Below are 16,071 nucleotides of genomic sequence, written 5' to 3' on the forward strand. Positions count from 1 at the left end.
CATCTTCAATAGTCTTGGTGGAGGATGCTCAAGTCTATTGGATCACAGTGAAGGCCAATGCCGAGGGCCATGCCGCCTTGTTCACAAACTGGGTAGCGGTTTAATCGTAAAATTAAATCCAAACAAAATTAATTATACTATTCAAAACTCAATTCACCAATTACAACAAAAATTCAACCCTAAATATAATTTTAATTTAAAAAATTCACCAATTGTATTTTCCTACGTGGCATATCTGAGTCAAATCTGAAAAAAAAAATTGTGAAAAACGTTTTTAAAAAAAGATACGATTTTATTATTATTAAATAGAAATGAGTTGATAATAATTATTATTATTATTTTTTTTTTTTTTTCTAGATACAATAAAACAAAACAAAATAAAATGCAGCCATTGACCTACTCACCCTCTACTAATAATTTTGCAGCCTTTTATAAGTCTTGTGGAAATATTTAAAAGGCAAATTGTCTTATTTGATTTGGTCGTTAATAATACGCCAAAGACAAAGTCCTCTTGCTTTAGGCGTCAACATTTACCATTCTTAAGCATGTCATGTTGGACTATCTTTAAACGCGATTTATGCCCGTGTACGATGTTCTAGGGTTTGATTAGATTGAATTGAGACATATTTCGATCAAGTTAAATGTATTCTTTACTCATAAACTCATGATCAACCATGTAATTAACCGATGTGGAATTTTTTCTTAGAAGCCCCTGAACAAAGTCCATCGTTTATTCGACACTTTATTGAAGATTTTATTGACATGGGTATGACTCTGATTCTATGTTAGGAATCACAACTATTCACACTAGTATGATATTGTTCACTTTGAGCATAAGCTCTCACGACTTTACTTTTGGTTTCTCTAAGAGGCGTCGTACCAATGGAGATGTATTCATTACTTATAAACACATGATCAACAACCTTTAATTAGTTGACGTGTGACTCTTCTCTCGCAATAATCCTCAGCATCATCGGTATTGGTTTTTGTATCAACTTGCAACTTTTTAGACAAGTTTCCTTCCAATTTCTTAAATAGAATTTTAATTCTCTCTCCAACAAAGAATCAAAGTCCTTAAATTCTCACCATCAAGCTCAATTTCCTTCCATCTCAAAACCCTTTTAACAACTTTCACCATCTCCATCATTTTCATTCAAACTTGCAACGATTCTTCGTCATGGAGCGTCAAATCGAGACGCTTATTCGACTCATGATCGTAAACATACTCATCCTATCGTCACCGGTTTACGCATCTCAAGCCTTACTCGGCTGCCCCGATCGGTGTGGCGACTTGCAGATACCATATCCATTCGGAACAAGGGAAGGGTGTTACCTAAACAAAAATTTCTTGATTACCTGTAACACAACTCATTTCGATCCCCCGAGGCCATTTCTCCGGACCGGCAACATTCAAGTTACGAATATATCCATCTCCGGTGAGCTCCAAATCTTGCACTTTGGAGCCAAAGATTGCTACCCCAAAAACAATAGCCTCGACGCACGTCGGACCTCCGCCACTCTCAACTTATCCACGTTCACAGTTTCCAGTACCAAAAACAAGTTCACTGTTATCGGCTGTGATACATACGCTTTTCTTTCTGGCCAAATCGAGGGGCAAAGCTATAGAACAGCATGCGTGGCGTTGTGTGATAACATCACCACCGTAAGAGATGGCGCCTGCTCAGGTAATGGGTGCTGTCAGCTTGACATCCCTAGCGGCTTAAAGGGTTTGAGATATAGGGTGCGCAGCTTCGACAATCACACCGACGTCTTGAGCTTTAATCCATGTGGGTATGCCTTTGTGACCGAGGAAGACAAGTTTCATTTCTCGGCGGCTTATATTCGTGATTTCCCACAAAGGCAAGTTCCTGTTGTGCTTGATTGGGGTATTAGTAATACCACTTGCTCCACGGCTAACAACAAAAGTAATTGTATTTGTGGGCCCAATAGCATGATGGTTAACCCTCTCCCTGATGGATCTGAGTATCGTTGTGGGTGCTTGGATGGGTTTGAGGGTAATCCTTATCTTCCTCGAGGATGTCAAGGTAAAGTGTTTGGGATTGTTAGAATTGTTGGAAATGATAATTGGGGTGTTGATTTGAAGTATTGGTTTGAATTTTGTTGTTGTTTCAGATATTGATGAATGTAGGGATGAAAGGCTGAATGATTGCAAGTTTGAGTGTGTTAACACTGAAGGGAACTATACTTGTAATTGTCCGGAGGGTTTTAAAGGTGATGGACGACGTGGGGGTGAAGGTTGCACTCGAAGCTCCAAGTCTTTTGTTCAAGTTATCATTGGTGAGTTCATTTGATATTTGTGTTGTAATTATGTCTTGCGTTTAAGATTTGGATTAGGGTTAGAAATTTTGTGGGATTTCATATTGGTTCGAGAGGGGAATGAAAGATGTGGAGACCTCTTCGTAACAGATGGGTTTTGAAAACGTTGAGGGTTAGTCCAATAGGGAAAGTCTAAAGAGGATAATTTCTGGTAGCGGTGGGCTTGGGCTGTTACAAATGGTATCAGAGCCAGACACCGCGTGGTATGCCAATGAGGACGTTGGGCCTCCAACGGGGTGGATTGAGAGATCCCACATCTGTTGGAGAGGAGAATAAAGGGTGTGGAGCAGACGCGTTTTAAAAATCTTTGATGGTTAGCTCGATAGGGAAAACCTAAAGAGGACAATATCTAATAGTGGTGAGCTTGGATTGTTACAAATAGTATCAGAACTAGACACCCGGCGGTGTGCCAACAAGAACGCTAGGTTCCCAAAGGGATGGATTGTGAGATCTCACGGGGAATGAAGGGTGTGGAAATCTCTCTGTAGCAGACAAATTTTAGAAACCTTGAGGGGAAACTCGAAAGGGAAAACCCAAAGAAGACAATATCTTCTACCAGTGCGCTTGGGCTGTTACAAATGGTATCAAAGCCAAACACCGAAAAGTATGCTAGCAAGGACGTTGGGCCCCCCAAAGGGGTGGATTATGAAATCCCACATCGGTTGGAGAAGAGAATAAATGGTGTGGAAACCTCTCTCTATCAGACACGTTTTTAGAAACCTTGAAGGGAAATTCAAAAGGGAAAACCCAAAAAAGACAATATATGTTAGTGGTAGGCTTGAGTTGTTACATGTTCGATACGGGATGACTATACATAGTTCTCTCAACCTGCTTTATCCTCACCCTAAACTAGTATCAAGTAAAACACAGTTAACTTTAAAAGGAATGTGCACCTTCTTTTAATCCTTTTAAGTTTTCCTTATCATTCTAAACCTTAGATCACTCATTCGAATATGGTCTCGATTCATTCATGCACCTATTCTAAGAAAGATGTCATATCTATATCTATTCGTTCTATGTGTTTCATCTTCTCCTACCTAGGCTCTATTTTGTCATACAAATCTTTATAATTTATGAAACAAAATGCAGGAGTATCCGTGGGGTTCACAGTCTTAGTAATTGGGAGTACATGGCTATACTTAGGCTACAGAAAATGGAAGCTCATCAAACTAAAAGAGAAGTTCTTCGAGGAAAATGGAGGCTTAATGCTTCAACGACATCTCTCTCAATGGAAATCATCCACAGACATGGTCACAATCTTCACCCAAGAGGAGCTAGACAAGGCCACAAACAAGTACGATGAAAGCGCCGTGATTGGAAAAGGCGGCTACGGCACAGTCTACAAAGGCATCTTACCCGACGGCTCAGTAGTAGCAATCAAAAAATCAAAATTAGTGGACCAATCCCAAACATCCCAATTCATCAATGAAGTCATTGTTCTTTCCCAAATCAACCATCGAAACGTGGTCAAGCTCTTAGGGTGTTGTTTAGAGACCCAAGTCCCATTATTGGTCTACGAGTTCGTCACCAACGGCACCCTCTTCGATCACATCCATGACACTACCAAACACGTCCCACTTTCTTGGGAAGCTCGCTTGAGAATCGCTTCGGAAACAGCCGGGGTCATTTCGTATTTGCATTCATCAGCTTCCACTCCAATCATCCATAGAGATATCAAGACGACCAACATACTTTTAGACGATAATTACAATGCAAAGGTCTCTGATTTCGGTGCTTCCAAATTGGTTCCATTGGATCAAACTCAATTATCCACTATGGTTCAAGGGACTCTTGGATATTTGGACCCGGAGTATTTGTTAACGAGTGAGTTGACGGAGAAGAGCGATGTGTATAGCTTTGGAATTGTACTTCTAGAGCTGATAACCGGGAAGAAGGCGGTGAGTTTCGAGGGGCCGGAAGCGGAGAGGAATTTAGCTATGTATGTTCTATGTGCAATGAAGGAAGATCGGTTGGGGGAGGTTGTGGAGAAGGGAATGGCGAGGGAAGGGGAGTTTGGGCAGATAAAAGAAGTGGGGAAGGTGGCGAGGAAGTGCTTGAGAATTAGTGGGGAGGAGCGGCCGAGCATGAAGGAGGTGGCTATGGAGTTGGAGGGTTTGAGAGTGATGGTTGAACATGAGTGGGTTAATGAAGAAAATTTGGTGGCGGATGGAGCTTCGAATATGTTTGTGGTGAGTGGGAGTACAAATGTTGTGGATGATAGCATGAAAGTTCAGATTTTGCCACTGATTCATGATGGAAGATGATGAATTGTTTGATGAACTCAAGATTGTTGGTTACTCAAATCGCATATAGTTTGAATTTCAATTCCCAACTTCATTATGTACTAAATGTTTTGGAGTTTTCTATTTATATTATTGGTTGAATCTCCTTAAAAACAAGTAAAACTTGCTCGAGGTGCCCTTTAAAATACATTGTAAGAACGTTTAAACAAATAAAACAAACGAAATCTTACAAAAGTATCAACATAAATGTGCCAACAGTTCAATCACTCACTATAACGACCTAAACCCACTGCTAACAGGTAGATACGAGGCGGTGTGCTAATAAGGATGCTGGCCCAAAAGGGGTGGATTTGGTGGGGTTCCACATCAATAGGAGAAACGAACAAGTGCCCACGAGGACGCTGGGCCTCGAAAGGGGTGGATTGTGAGAATTCCACATTGGTTGGGGAGGAGAACGAAACACCCTTTATAAACGTGTGGAAATCTTTCTCTAGCAGACGCATAATGGGGATGACCACAAAGGAAAACCCAAAAATCTTGAGGGGAAACCCGGAAGCAAACCCAAAGAGGACAGTATCCAGATGAGTATTGGTTCCACACGTTTTTAGGGAAGCCTCCCATCACATTCCCACCTCCTATATTATTTTCCGTCCCTATTAATTTTTTTATTTATTTTTTCCATATCTTTTTTTTAAAAATATATTCCTTTCAAATAAATTTTTAATATAATTATATTTAAAAAACTGTAAAATGTTATAATAAGATGAATAATATTTCATAAGAAACGATATAAAATAATATATATTATGCAAATTAAAAAATGCAACCGGAGACGATGACGGTGACGTGTCAACGCTCATCTTTAGCCACATCAGCACCTTATCTACAACTTATCAAAAATGCAACCGTCGACGATGACGTGTCACAAATTTCAAAATCCTTGACAAATCAGAAAACATTTAGCCTCACCTTTTTTAAAAATTAAAAAATAAAATAAAAACGTTGGAAAGAAAGATCGATGTGTGTGGAGGGAGATTTGTGGCCTCAGATTTTGGGTTTGAATCACTGAGACCACATGACTGAAAAGAAAGAAAGGAAGTATGAACCCCATCTCTCTACATCCAAGAGGCGCCACAATGGTTGGTTCTCATTCTGAAAGATGAAGGCGAAGAAGAAGACCCCTATGCGTCTTCCATGGCCTTTCATTGCGCTCGTTACTCTTTTTCCCCTTCCCCAAGCAAACCCAAGTTCAAATTAGTGCTCGGAAACAAGCCTGCGGTTCTGTTTTCTTCCCTTCGATCCACTCGGGCTTCTTACAATACTCTCGTCTCTGAGGTAATCTTTCTTCTTCTTCTTCTTCATTTATTTGATTTTTGTTGATGTGGGTTCTCGCATTGCTGCATTTTTGTTCATCGGAGATCGATTCGGGTTTGGTGGGAGTTGTTCTTATCATTACACTTGAGGGCTCAGGCTTGTTTGGATTCTGTTGATGAATGTTGGGTTTGATCCAGATTGTTTGTCTAACTTTGCTGAAGAAACTAATTGCCAAAATTTGTGGGTTTCGTGTTGATTCTAAGTTCTGGCTTACATTCTTGCCTCATTGCCTTGAATTCCATGCGTTGCTGAATTTTCTGTATGCAACGTACTTTATAATGCTTCTGTAAACAAGCTTAAGAAGTGAACTAGAATTGTTGGGGAGGAGCGCCGGCTAATTAAGGGGTTGATCATGAGTTTATAAGCAAGAAACACCATCTCCATTGTTATGAGGTCTTTTGGGAAAACCAAAAGGAGTTTATGCTCAAAGGGGACAATATCATACCATTGTGAAGGTTCATGATTTCTAACATGGTATCAAAGTCATGCATTTAACTTAACCATGTTAATAAAATCCTCAAATATAGAACAAAAAAGTTGTGAGCCTTGAAAGTGTAGTCAAAAGTGACTCAAGTGTTGAAAAAATGGTGCACTTTGTTCGATGGCTCCAAAGAAGGATTCAAGCCTCGATTTAGGGGAGTTTGTTAACAAAGGGTGTACTTTGTTCGAGGACTCTAGAGAAGGAGTCGAGCCTCGATTAAGGGGAGGCTGTTCAAGGGCTCCATAGACCTCCGGGGAGGCTGTATGGTGTACTTTGTTCGAGGGAAAAATTGTTGAGAATTGTTGGGAGAGGAGTCCCACGTCAGCTAATTAAAAGGTTGATCATGGGTTTATAAACAAAGAACACTATAGTCATGAGAGCTTATGCTCAAAGTGGACAATATTATAACCATTGTGAAAGGTCCGTGATTTCTAACATTCTGAACCATAGACGCTGAGTAATTTTGGCAGAATCCCTGACGATTTTTGCCTGTTCTTTCTGTCAAATTTGTGTTACTCTGTCTTATGATGCTTTGATCTTTGGTAGGCTGTCAGGATATTGGTTCCTCCAGCAAGATTTGAAGCTTCAAAGTTAAAAGTTGAATTCACTAGGGAGGTGAACAAGTGTGCAGGAATCACCCCAAGAACGTATATACTATCGCATTGCGACTTCACCGCTAATCTCACCTTAACCATCTCTGATGTTATCAACCTTGATCAGGTACGAACTTATTGCTACTTAATGTGTGTGACTGTGTGTGGAACAACACATTGTGTTTCTGTTCTTATATTTGGGTGTGTGAATGCATACAGTTGAGAGGTTGGTACAACAAGGATGATGTGGTTGCTGAGTGGAAGAAAGTGAAAGATGAAATGTGTCTTCATGTACATTGCTATGTGAGCGGTCCTAATTCTTTGCTTGATCTTACTGCTGAGTTTAGATACCACATTTTCTCCAAAGAATTGCCTCTAGTAAGTTTTTCTTTTCCCACATTCCATTATAACTGATGTCCAAATTTGTTGGAAAAACTATTCGATGTAGCCCGCTGCAACACAAAACTATTGGTGTAAAACTTCTTGCAACAGTCCAAGCCCATCGTTAGTAGATATTGTCTTTTTTGGACTTTCCCTTCCGGATTTTCCCTCAAGATTTTAAAACGCGTCTACTATAGAGAGGGTTTTAACCCTACTCTGATCAGTGGCTCGCACTGTTTGGAAATTGGCTCTAATACCATTTGTAACAACTCAAGGTCATTGCTATTAGATATTGTCCTCGAGGTTTTAAAGCGCATCTACTTTGTAGAGGGTTTAGCCCTACTCTGACCACAGCCTTTATTGTGAGATCCCACGTTGGTTGGAGAGGAGAACGAAGCATTTTTTATAAGGGTGTGAAAACCTCTCTCTAGTAGACGCGTTTTAAAACCTTGAGGGGAAGCTCAAAGAGAAGGATGGTTACAAACACAGATTTCAAAAACCAAAAACCTCAAACCAAACAAACTGTCCCTTGGCTGTTTGGAGAACTCTCAGGCCTAACCTATCATGATGGAAGTGCATATCATAGCAATGATTAAGATTGGTATAAAGCTAAAATCATATGTTTTTGTAAAACCAGGTACTTGAATCTGTCTTATATGGAGATTCAATTCTATTTAGGGAGAATCCCGAGCTGCTAGATGCCTTAGTCAGGGTATATTTCCATTCCAGTTCACAAAAGTATAATCGACTCGAATGCTGGGGGCCACTCAAGGATGCTGTGCAGGTAAACTTAAGATATTATGAAAATTTCATTGAATGCTTGATCTAGAAACCTTGATGCCTTCTGCTTCAATCCTTTCTTTTGCCTGCATTTTTCAGGGGAGGCATCATCATATGCAAGGGCTCCTAAGGGCAAGCCAGGATGTGTCCTCTCCTAAAAAGTTGAGAACTCCCAAATCAATTTTTCAAGCTCTCTTTGCCTTCCTTCTCTGAACTTCATTGCATCAACTGGTAAACTGCTAATCTCCAAGAAGTAGCTATCTTTTAAGTTTTAACATCCATTTAATGTAATTCCTTTGTGGAAGGAGCAAAAGAGTACTCTTGGGTTGTTGAATGTGTGGGAGAGGTAATTCTGTGGGTCAGTTTATTCTTTGGCCCAAAAAAAAAAAAGGCAGATTTGTTCCTGCAATTCTTGTGTAAATGACAATATACTTTTAAACCATTTAGTCCATGAACTTTAGTATTATTTTTTTTAAGTTCAATAGACGGATTTGAATCTCTGACCCCTAGACAAGGCGAGGCGGGAAGGAGATCAGGGTGTATAATTGCTATGAAACAAAAGAGAAATACCAAATGAATATATCATATAATATATGCAGAGATCAGTGGCTTACTCTAACATCCATCAAAGCAAAAGGGATGGCTTTGTCCATGAATATACAACAACCTCGTCACCTGCCTACGTTAAAACAACAATAAGAAAAACACCAAAACGTCAGTCTTTGCTAATCCAGTCTCACAATGGTCGGTTGGATTGCGACGATGAAGATAACTTGAACTGAGCAAACTTCACCAGATCTTTGAAAAGGGCTTCTTCATGCTCTGCAGATCTGGTTGGGGTGGAAGGACTGAGCGACGTGTTGTCATACGAAGAACCACGGGTATTGCTCAAATGGGGCAGAGTGCCTCCTCCTGTAACTGACTTTTGTTGCTCAAAATATTGTTGTCTTTGGTTATATCTCGAGGGTGGGGGAGGGAGGAGGCTTGGAGATTGAGTATCCCGATGTGCTGCAGGAAGCGGATTCGTGGATATGCTTCTCAGAGGTGGTTCCTCAAACATAGGCTGTCTAGTGTTGAAAGGTAAGGGAGATGAAGTTTGAGGCGAGGGTGGGAAAATTGGAAGGGAATAAGATGGTGGCTCTACAATCCTTGGAGGCAGTTGAGGTTTGTGTGCGTCACTGAGATGATCGATCATTTCTACACTAGTCGTCGACTTTGATAAGGGTGAAGAATCTGGACTAACTCGAGATGATTGACCGTTTGCCAATTTGCTGTCCTCTTCAAAAGTGTGATCTTTGGTTGACCTGCAATTCATGTATAACAGTTGCAGTGAGATCTCGAAAGAATAGGTGGAGGTAACAGGGCTCAATTAGTCACCTGCGAGCTAACGGTGTAAAATCATCTTCCGAACCATCATCCTCAGGGTTCATAAATGGAACCGATGGAATGGGAGGTTCTGTTCTTCTAGCTTCCATCATGAATGTTCCTTTTGCAATGTCGTCGTGGTCGCTGAGTACACGCTGCAGATTGTCATTCAACACCAATCCTTGACATAACAGTTCCTCATCTCTAAAACAATAGCAAATAGAGGGCGTCAGAAATTAAGCATACAGAAAATACGTAAGTATGACACGATATCTTACGTGTTCTCGTTCACAAGTACCATGACACGGCGTTGGTATGAACGGCATTGATCAACAAGATCTACAATCACTTCTTCCTTCAGAGCCTGCTAATATGACCATGTCAAAATCTCTAACAAAATCAACATACTATGATTATTTGGACTTAGTTGGTGAAATGAGATATAATGCACAAAGTTCAAATTCTTTCTTTTTCAACACAGACTTTTCAAAAGGAATACCTCCGGAGTCTTAGGATCCAATGCGACAAGCATTTCCCATAGAACATCTGCTAGTCCCTGTGCATTTTGAATTTCTGGCAAGCTGTTTAAGTTCAAATTATAATCAGAACCAAATCGGGAGAGGCAAAGTGCAAATAAAAGATAAAATACTAGACTTGAGCAAGAAGAATGAAGTACAGACATGTTGGATTGAAACTCATGACGAAGGCAAGCAAGTTACTAAGAACACTAAATAGCCCATTGCTTTTTCAAAAAGAAAAGGCTTAAAAGTAAAATTGTGAGATCTCATCGGTTGGGGAGGAGAACAAAGCATTCTTTATAAGGGTGTGAAAACCTCTCCCTAGCCAACACATTTTAAAAACCTTGAGAGGAAAGCCTAAAGAGGACAATATCTGCTAGCGGTGGGCTTTGGCTGTTACAAATGGTATAGAGCCAAACACCAGGCAATGTGCCAGCGAGAAGGCTGAGCCTCAAAAAGGGGTGGACACGAGACGGTGTGCCAACAAGGACGCTGGGTCCAGAAGGGGGGGAGGGGGGATTGGTGGGGGTCCCACATCGATTGGAGAAGGGAACGAGTGCCAGCAAGGACGCTGGGTCTTGAAGGGGGTGAATTGTGAGATCCCACATCGATTGGGGAGGAGAACGACGCATTTTTTATAAGGGTGTGGAAACCTCTCCCTAGCAAACACGTTTTAAAAACCTTGAGAGGAAGCTCGAAAGGGAAAGCCCAAAGAGGACAATATCTGGTAGCGGTGGGCTTGGGTTGTTACAAAAATAGTCCAGACAGAATTAACACTATACCTTAAACCAGAAGCATCGGACTGGAGAGAAGCTTGAGCAGCAAGATCATCATTAGCTGAAACAAGGTGCTCAATAACAGGTTGTATCTGAGGTGAACTAAAGAACTGCTCGACATTCTCCTCTCTCGGTGGAAATCGAAACCCGGCATTCTGTATTACAGAAAACAAATGAGAAATGGCTTAAAAAATTGTTTATCGAAGTAAGAAATGGCTTACCTTCAATTCATTGTAGGCTGCATAGTACTGTGGACACTTCCCCTTGGAGTTGCCACCAAATGCTGCTTGCCATGCATCTACCAGAGCTAATATTTTGTCCCGTACATTTAAATCAGGCTGCTTAGATTAAATGAAAGAACACGTTAAACTATTTGTCCAGTTCTGTCTAGATTTGTGGTATACCAAACCAAACAACACAATAGATTCATGTCAAGGATAGCAGTACCTTCTTCTTCACAATTTTAAGCATTTCGTGCAGGATATTACGTTCCACGACCAGCTTACAAACGGTATCACTGCAATTTTTGCTTAGAGCCTCCAATGCCTGAATCAATAGAGTTTCAAAAAACGTATAACACGGTTAGAGTGTTGACGTTCGCGTTAACTTTTCTTCAGGAAATATCATACTAACAATTACCTTTTGGCATTTTGTTGTTACAAAAAAGAACACAGCTCAACCCAGAAATCTAAGGACATTGTTGTTTAAGGTAAACATTGAACACAGACAAGAAAAACTAAGAGACTCACATGGAGAGCTAGAAGTTGAACTTTAGGATTCTTGCTAGTCAGTCGCTTCTTGAGTATCTTCAATGCATCCTTTGCTTGCCTATTAATTTTCCATTTAAAACCGAAGTCAACATTTAAAAGCACAACAAATAATAGATATTTGGCTCAAAAGGGAACACAATAACTTGCTTTCATGTGGTTTCGAGTTCACTAAGGGAGGTGTAAACAAATCATATATGTTCATTTCAAACAAACGTTAGAATTGATGGAAAATATCAAAAACTTTCACAAGATTTAATGGGAAGGAAGCAGCCAATACAAGGGAGTAGAGACAGAGAAGTTTTGGAATCACCTAGGATCCATGTTGATGATATCACAGAGCTCAATGTTTATAGCCCAATCGGGAGCTCTAAGCCCATCATTCGTTGCTCTCTCAGCGCAAGCAGCAGCATTGGTAGACATGTCCCTCCGAATCTATTACACCCCAATGAGGCCTCCTGTTCTTGAATCTCCTGAGAAACACAATCCAGAAGGATATATGAAATTCATCTAGAAAAGTAACCTTAAGAAGTGAAATAAAGTAAGTGCTGCCGTGGAACAGAAGTCTATCAGAAATGATTGCCATCAATAACTCTCCCTTTATACCTTAAAAAAAGTAACAGCTCTGAAAAGGGACAAAGAAATGATCAACTGATCATGCAAATGAATCTAAACTAGGAGGATTAACACGAGGAGAATCATCAACAAAATTCCTCACAAATAGACAAGAACCACATAAACAATATTTCCCAATGAAGAACGAAAAAAATAAGATCATAATATAGAGCATAATTAGTCTCATTAGGCGCTGAAAATGAAACCCCGTACGCTAATTTTACAGAAATCAAGAAACAGACCAAAAAGCAGAGAGAGTAAAGCAAAAGCAAAGTTACCCAGAATCTAAAAAGTTCGCATCGATATGAAGAAAAGAAAAAGAGAGATGGGTCGGGGCTCAACCGAAGCATACCTGACTAGAATTTTCCTCTTGCTCGTTGGATTAGTAGCTTCAGAGGCTTCTCTTTTTCAGAGCTAACTTAGGATTTTCACAGATTCCCAGAAATGAAGAAAAGAATGAACACAAATCAAAGTCGTCGTGACAGACGAGTTCCAATCTGCCAAATGGCGAGAAGGGAGAGCTAAAGAGAAGGGTTTAGTGACCTAAAATTGAAACCATGGGAGCATTATAGATATTATCGCCACGCATAGTGATTCACAAAGTCTTTTACCACTTCTCTTCTGGTTACTTCCTTTGGTATCTGAGTTTGACTTTGTCGAAGTTTCCGTGGGGAAGATTTCGGCAAAGGGCTGACGCGATTTCCACACTAGAACCGCGTGTTTTCTTGCTGGAGAAGAAGACTCTTCTGAGCAGAGCACCGGCCATGGGTCCCGCTCGGTTTGCGACTCTGCGACACGTGCGTAGTAGATCTTTTGACAGCTTCAACCCGAATGGAAAAGCGGATCGATGGGTCGGATCTGAAACGGTGACGTTTTGAGACTTATAGGCCCATTTAGAATCGTTTTGAGTAGTAATACTCGGCCCAAGCCCTGAAGCTGCTTTTCCAATAATACTTGGCCCAACCCATGAATTTGAATTTCAATAATTAAATATCATTAAAAAAAATAAATTAAAAGGTCACTCAATTTAATTATTTAAACTAATACGGGAGAATTATATTATAAAATATGAGATTCTCTAGCACTGGTCCCTAAGAGCGGCGTATTTACCAATTTTACCATAACGACTTTCTCAAAATTGTAATAAACTATTATGATTTATTGGTCGAAATTTTATAATTTTAGAAGGTTGAATTTATCTTATATTTATTTTAGTTTATAATTAAAAAAAATGTAATTTTACACTTATAAATTTACCCGTGTTTCTCGACATAATTAAAAATAATCATTAATGTTTGAGTAGATATTCCAAGTTTTTTTTATAAATAAAAAAAATATCTGAGTTAGATTTTAATCAACAACTTGGAAACCTACCAAATTATTTAAATCCCCCATTTATGTTTATATTGACAAAAATATCGTAATAATGATTTTAAAGTGACATCGTAACAAAAAGAAATTCAAATTTAAAATTTTCAAATATATCATTTCCTCTAAAGTCCACAAATGAAGCCAAGAGCTTCAATTTCCGGACGTTGTGATGATTGAACAGTTTTTGGCGGGCCATCTTCAATAATTCAACCTTTTTTTTTTTTTAAAACAAAATTACATTATAAATATCCAAAAATGAATTAGTATTTACAGAAAATATAAATTGAAAATGAGAAAATTATTATAAATATTATTATCTGGAATCTATATTTGTTCTTGAAACTAAGAAGTATAACCAAGAGATATAAAACATGGAAATTAAAGTAGAAAACGAAGGGGTAAATTTTATAGAAATAAAACAAAAAGTTATTAATTGATTTGATTTGATTTGATTTGATTTGATTTGATTTAAATTCTCCGGTGAAGCTGTTTGTTTTACTCTGGATTTTTGCTTCTGATTGGACTGATACAAAACCAGCAACTCCCTTTTGATTCAGAGTTCCTGTAAATCAAATCAAAGTCAAGATTTCATGAATTATTACCATGAATTTCAGCAAGTTCATGGATCATATGAAGCCAAATTCAAGTAAATTAACGAATCCCAGTTTTTCAGAGTGTTTCCAAGATTCCAACCACCGAATAATTGATGAAATTATGGTTATTCTGGGTTTACCTGCTATTGCTTCTTTCGCTGCTTGTGCTATTACTATTGTTACTACTACTGCCGGAGACACTGCCGCCATTCTCGCCGGAGGTTGCTGACGATCTCTTCCTCCACCAGTCTCTGTCCACTTGCGGTGGCTTAGGGGATACTCTCGAACTTCCATTCAACGCCGAGTCGCTTCTAAGATTACTCTTCTTTTTCGTTGAAATTTGCCCTAACGGCATCGGGAAGAACATTTTGAGATAAAATCCACCGCTATTGACGCTTCTACTTCTGGTAACGAGTGCTCTGGTTTCACTCCTCTTCTTGATAGGATCTCTTATGAAGGAAGTTTCAGAGGCGGAATCATATTTCTCGACGGAGGCGCTCTCTTGTTGGCGCAAGTGATGTTCGACGAGATCTTTGAGAGAAAGCTCGTAGGAGGATTCCGGCATGTTCCTGACCATTTCCATGAGCTCCTGCTGTCCTCTGGCGATGGCTTGAGTCCGGGAAGTCGGGGAGAGAGTGCGATTACGCGAGCGATGAAATTGGGGGCTCATCCGTGAATCTGAACCCCAGAGCGTGGGTGAACAGACTCCAGATTCCGATTGCGAGTCGTCATCGTCGACGGCACTGCTCAAGCCTCTGAAAATGATGCAATCTTCGGCGGTATGGATCGGATTCCTTGGGAATTTCATCGTAAGATCTCCCATGGCGGTTGCTCCGGGGAATCTTGGATGGAAGGAATTGGAGAGGAAGCAGTTGAAATGAAATGATTTGTTTATGGTGCGTCTGAAGCGAGAGAGACGAGAGGTGGGTATAGGCTATAGGGGAGAGGTGAGGGGGAGATAATTGTAATTTTGCCGTCTCCCCCAGCGCGTCCATTTCACGGTAACTCGATTTAGTTACCGTCGGTTAAGTTGGTAAATATCCCATCCTTTGGCTTCTTCCTAATTACCTTTTGGAATTTATTAATTACCCTTCTAATATAAATTATAAACTTTGACAAAATATTAGAAAAAGACATTAAAAATAATATTAATTGTGGAAATTAAAAAGGTAGTGGTCAACGTCGAAGTCGTTGTAAGTTGTGTAATTAATTCCGATTCTAAATTCCAAAGCTCGATTCTTAGCCATTTGTAAAATTTATATATTCTTAACCAATTCAAATATTTAATGCGTCCAAAATTTTGGCTGCCCTCTCTAGCTTTAATGCCGGACAAATTTAGTTTTATTATTCCATTTTGTTATTATTATTAATAATTTTATAATATAGTTTTGATGATTACATTTGTTAGGTCCATGAATCATATAAAGTTGATTCACTTATGTTTATATATATATATATATATAGATTAATTAATATGAATATAATGTATTAAAATAAAGCAAGGGGAAATATATAAAAAAATTCGATAGGAAAAAATTAAATATATTTAAAATATATATTAGATAGAAAAAAGAAAAAAGGGGCAAACTAAGATTTTATATATAAGAAAGAAAGATTTTGGAAAATAAAATTTTAAATTATATATATATATAATTTATGTTGAGTGGACAATAACAAATTATTTTTAAAATTTTAAAAACTTAGTTTATTTGTGCTTCAATAAAAGTCTTTTTTTTTATTATTATTATTTACTATTTATCCACTTATTTAAGGTTTTGATTGAACGAGACAAAAACGTCGTTTTGTACTTCCATCCAAAACGTTATCTCTTATAAACATTACAATCAAATTTAGTGGTAAAGAAAGTTCTCTTGGAA

At 39.0% G+C, this 16,071-nt stretch overlaps 4 protein-coding genes across 4 annotated transcripts; 2 read left to right on the plus strand and 2 right to left on the minus strand.

The window, feature by feature from the left end:
- Window positions 1–1,034: 1,034 nt before the first annotated feature.
- LOC111777182 (wall-associated receptor kinase 2-like) lies at window positions 1,035–4,701 on the plus strand. Its single transcript, XM_023656648.2, has 3 exons — window positions 1,035–2,045; window positions 2,134–2,298; window positions 3,427–4,701. The coding sequence occupies exons 1-3, from the start codon at window positions 1,178–1,180 to the stop codon at window positions 4,599–4,601; spliced, it is 2,208 nt and encodes a 735-aa protein (XP_023512416.2). The 5' UTR covers window positions 1,035–1,177; the 3' UTR covers window positions 4,602–4,701.
- A 971-nt stretch (window positions 4,702–5,672) lies between these two features.
- LOC111805902 (magnesium dechelatase SGRL, chloroplastic) lies at window positions 5,673–8,671 on the plus strand. The gene is made up of 5 exons (XM_023691191.2): window positions 5,673–5,915; window positions 6,982–7,155; window positions 7,248–7,406; window positions 8,047–8,193; window positions 8,289–8,671. The coding sequence occupies exons 1-5, from the start codon at window positions 5,775–5,777 to the stop codon at window positions 8,400–8,402; spliced, it is 735 nt and encodes a 244-aa protein (XP_023546959.1). The 5' UTR covers window positions 5,673–5,774; the 3' UTR covers window positions 8,403–8,671.
- Window positions 8,672–8,756: 85 nt separating this feature from the next.
- On the minus strand, window positions 8,757–12,951 carry LOC111805892 (TOM1-like protein 3). The gene is made up of 10 exons (XM_023691180.2): window positions 12,583–12,951; window positions 11,929–12,088; window positions 11,598–11,676; window positions 11,296–11,394; window positions 11,070–11,186; window positions 10,855–11,003; window positions 10,054–10,135; window positions 9,833–9,918; window positions 9,567–9,758; window positions 8,757–9,493 (listed from the first exon to the last, which is right to left on the minus strand). Exons 2-10 carry the CDS (start codon window positions 12,036–12,038, stop codon window positions 8,926–8,928), a joined length of 1,482 nt encoding a protein of 493 aa, XP_023546948.2. The 5' UTR covers window positions 12,039–12,088; window positions 12,583–12,951; the 3' UTR covers window positions 8,757–8,925.
- Window positions 12,952–13,880: 929 nt separating this feature from the next.
- LOC111790927 (uncharacterized) lies at window positions 13,881–15,115 on the minus strand. Its single transcript, XM_023672064.2, has 2 exons — window positions 14,335–15,115; window positions 13,881–14,163 (listed from the first exon to the last, which is right to left on the minus strand). Exons 1-2 carry the CDS (start codon window positions 15,015–15,017, stop codon window positions 14,097–14,099), a joined length of 750 nt encoding a protein of 249 aa, XP_023527832.1. The 5' UTR covers window positions 15,018–15,115; the 3' UTR covers window positions 13,881–14,096.
- Window positions 15,116–16,071: the final 956 nt, after the last annotated feature.

Source organism: Cucurbita pepo, chromosome 1 (assembly GCF_057944985.1).
Source record: "Cucurbita pepo subsp. pepo isolate OVF chromosome 1, ASM5794498v1, whole genome shotgun sequence".
Taxonomy (NCBI): Eukaryota; Viridiplantae; Streptophyta; class Magnoliopsida; order Cucurbitales; family Cucurbitaceae; genus Cucurbita; species Cucurbita pepo.

Bases quoted from the DNA above. Each gene is read 5' to 3' on its own strand.
- LOC111790927 (XM_023672064.2), bottom strand. From the start codon at position 15,017: ATGGGAGATCTTACGATGAAATTCCCAAGGAATCCGATCCATACCGCC. The intron at 14,164-14,334 runs GTAAACCCAGAA...TTTGATTTACAG, and splicing joins AGCGAAAGAAGCAATAGCAG to GAACTCTGAATCAAAAGGGA.
- LOC111805902 (XM_023691191.2), top strand. From the start codon at position 5,775: ATGGCCTTTCATTGCGCTCGTTACTCTTTTTCCCCTTCCCCAAGCAAA. The intron at 7,156-7,247 runs GTACGAACTTAT...GAATGCATACAG, and splicing joins ATGTTATCAACCTTGATCAG to TTGAGAGGTTGGTACAACAA. The intron at 7,407-8,046 runs GTAAGTTTTTCT...TTGTAAAACCAG, and splicing joins TCTCCAAAGAATTGCCTCTA to GTACTTGAATCTGTCTTATA.
- LOC111777182 (XM_023656648.2), top strand. From the start codon at position 1,178: ATGGAGCGTCAAATCGAGACGCTTATTCGACTCATGATCGTAAACATA. The intron at 2,046-2,133 runs GTAAAGTGTTTG...TTGTTGTTTCAG, and splicing joins TCTTCCTCGAGGATGTCAAG to ATATTGATGAATGTAGGGAT. The intron at 2,299-3,426 runs GTGAGTTCATTT...AACAAAATGCAG, and splicing joins TTTTGTTCAAGTTATCATTG to GAGTATCCGTGGGGTTCACA.
- LOC111805892 (XM_023691180.2), bottom strand. From the start codon at position 12,038: ATGTCTACCAATGCTGCTGCTTGCGCTGAGAGAGCAACGAATGATGGG. The intron at 10,136-10,854 runs GTATAGTGTTAA...GAACTTAAACAG, and splicing joins TCCGATGCTTCTGGTTTAAG to CTTGCCAGAAATTCAAAATG. The intron at 9,919-10,053 runs GTATTCCTTTTG...TCATATTAGCAG, and splicing joins TGGATCCTAAGACTCCGGAG to GCTCTGAAGGAAGAAGTGAT.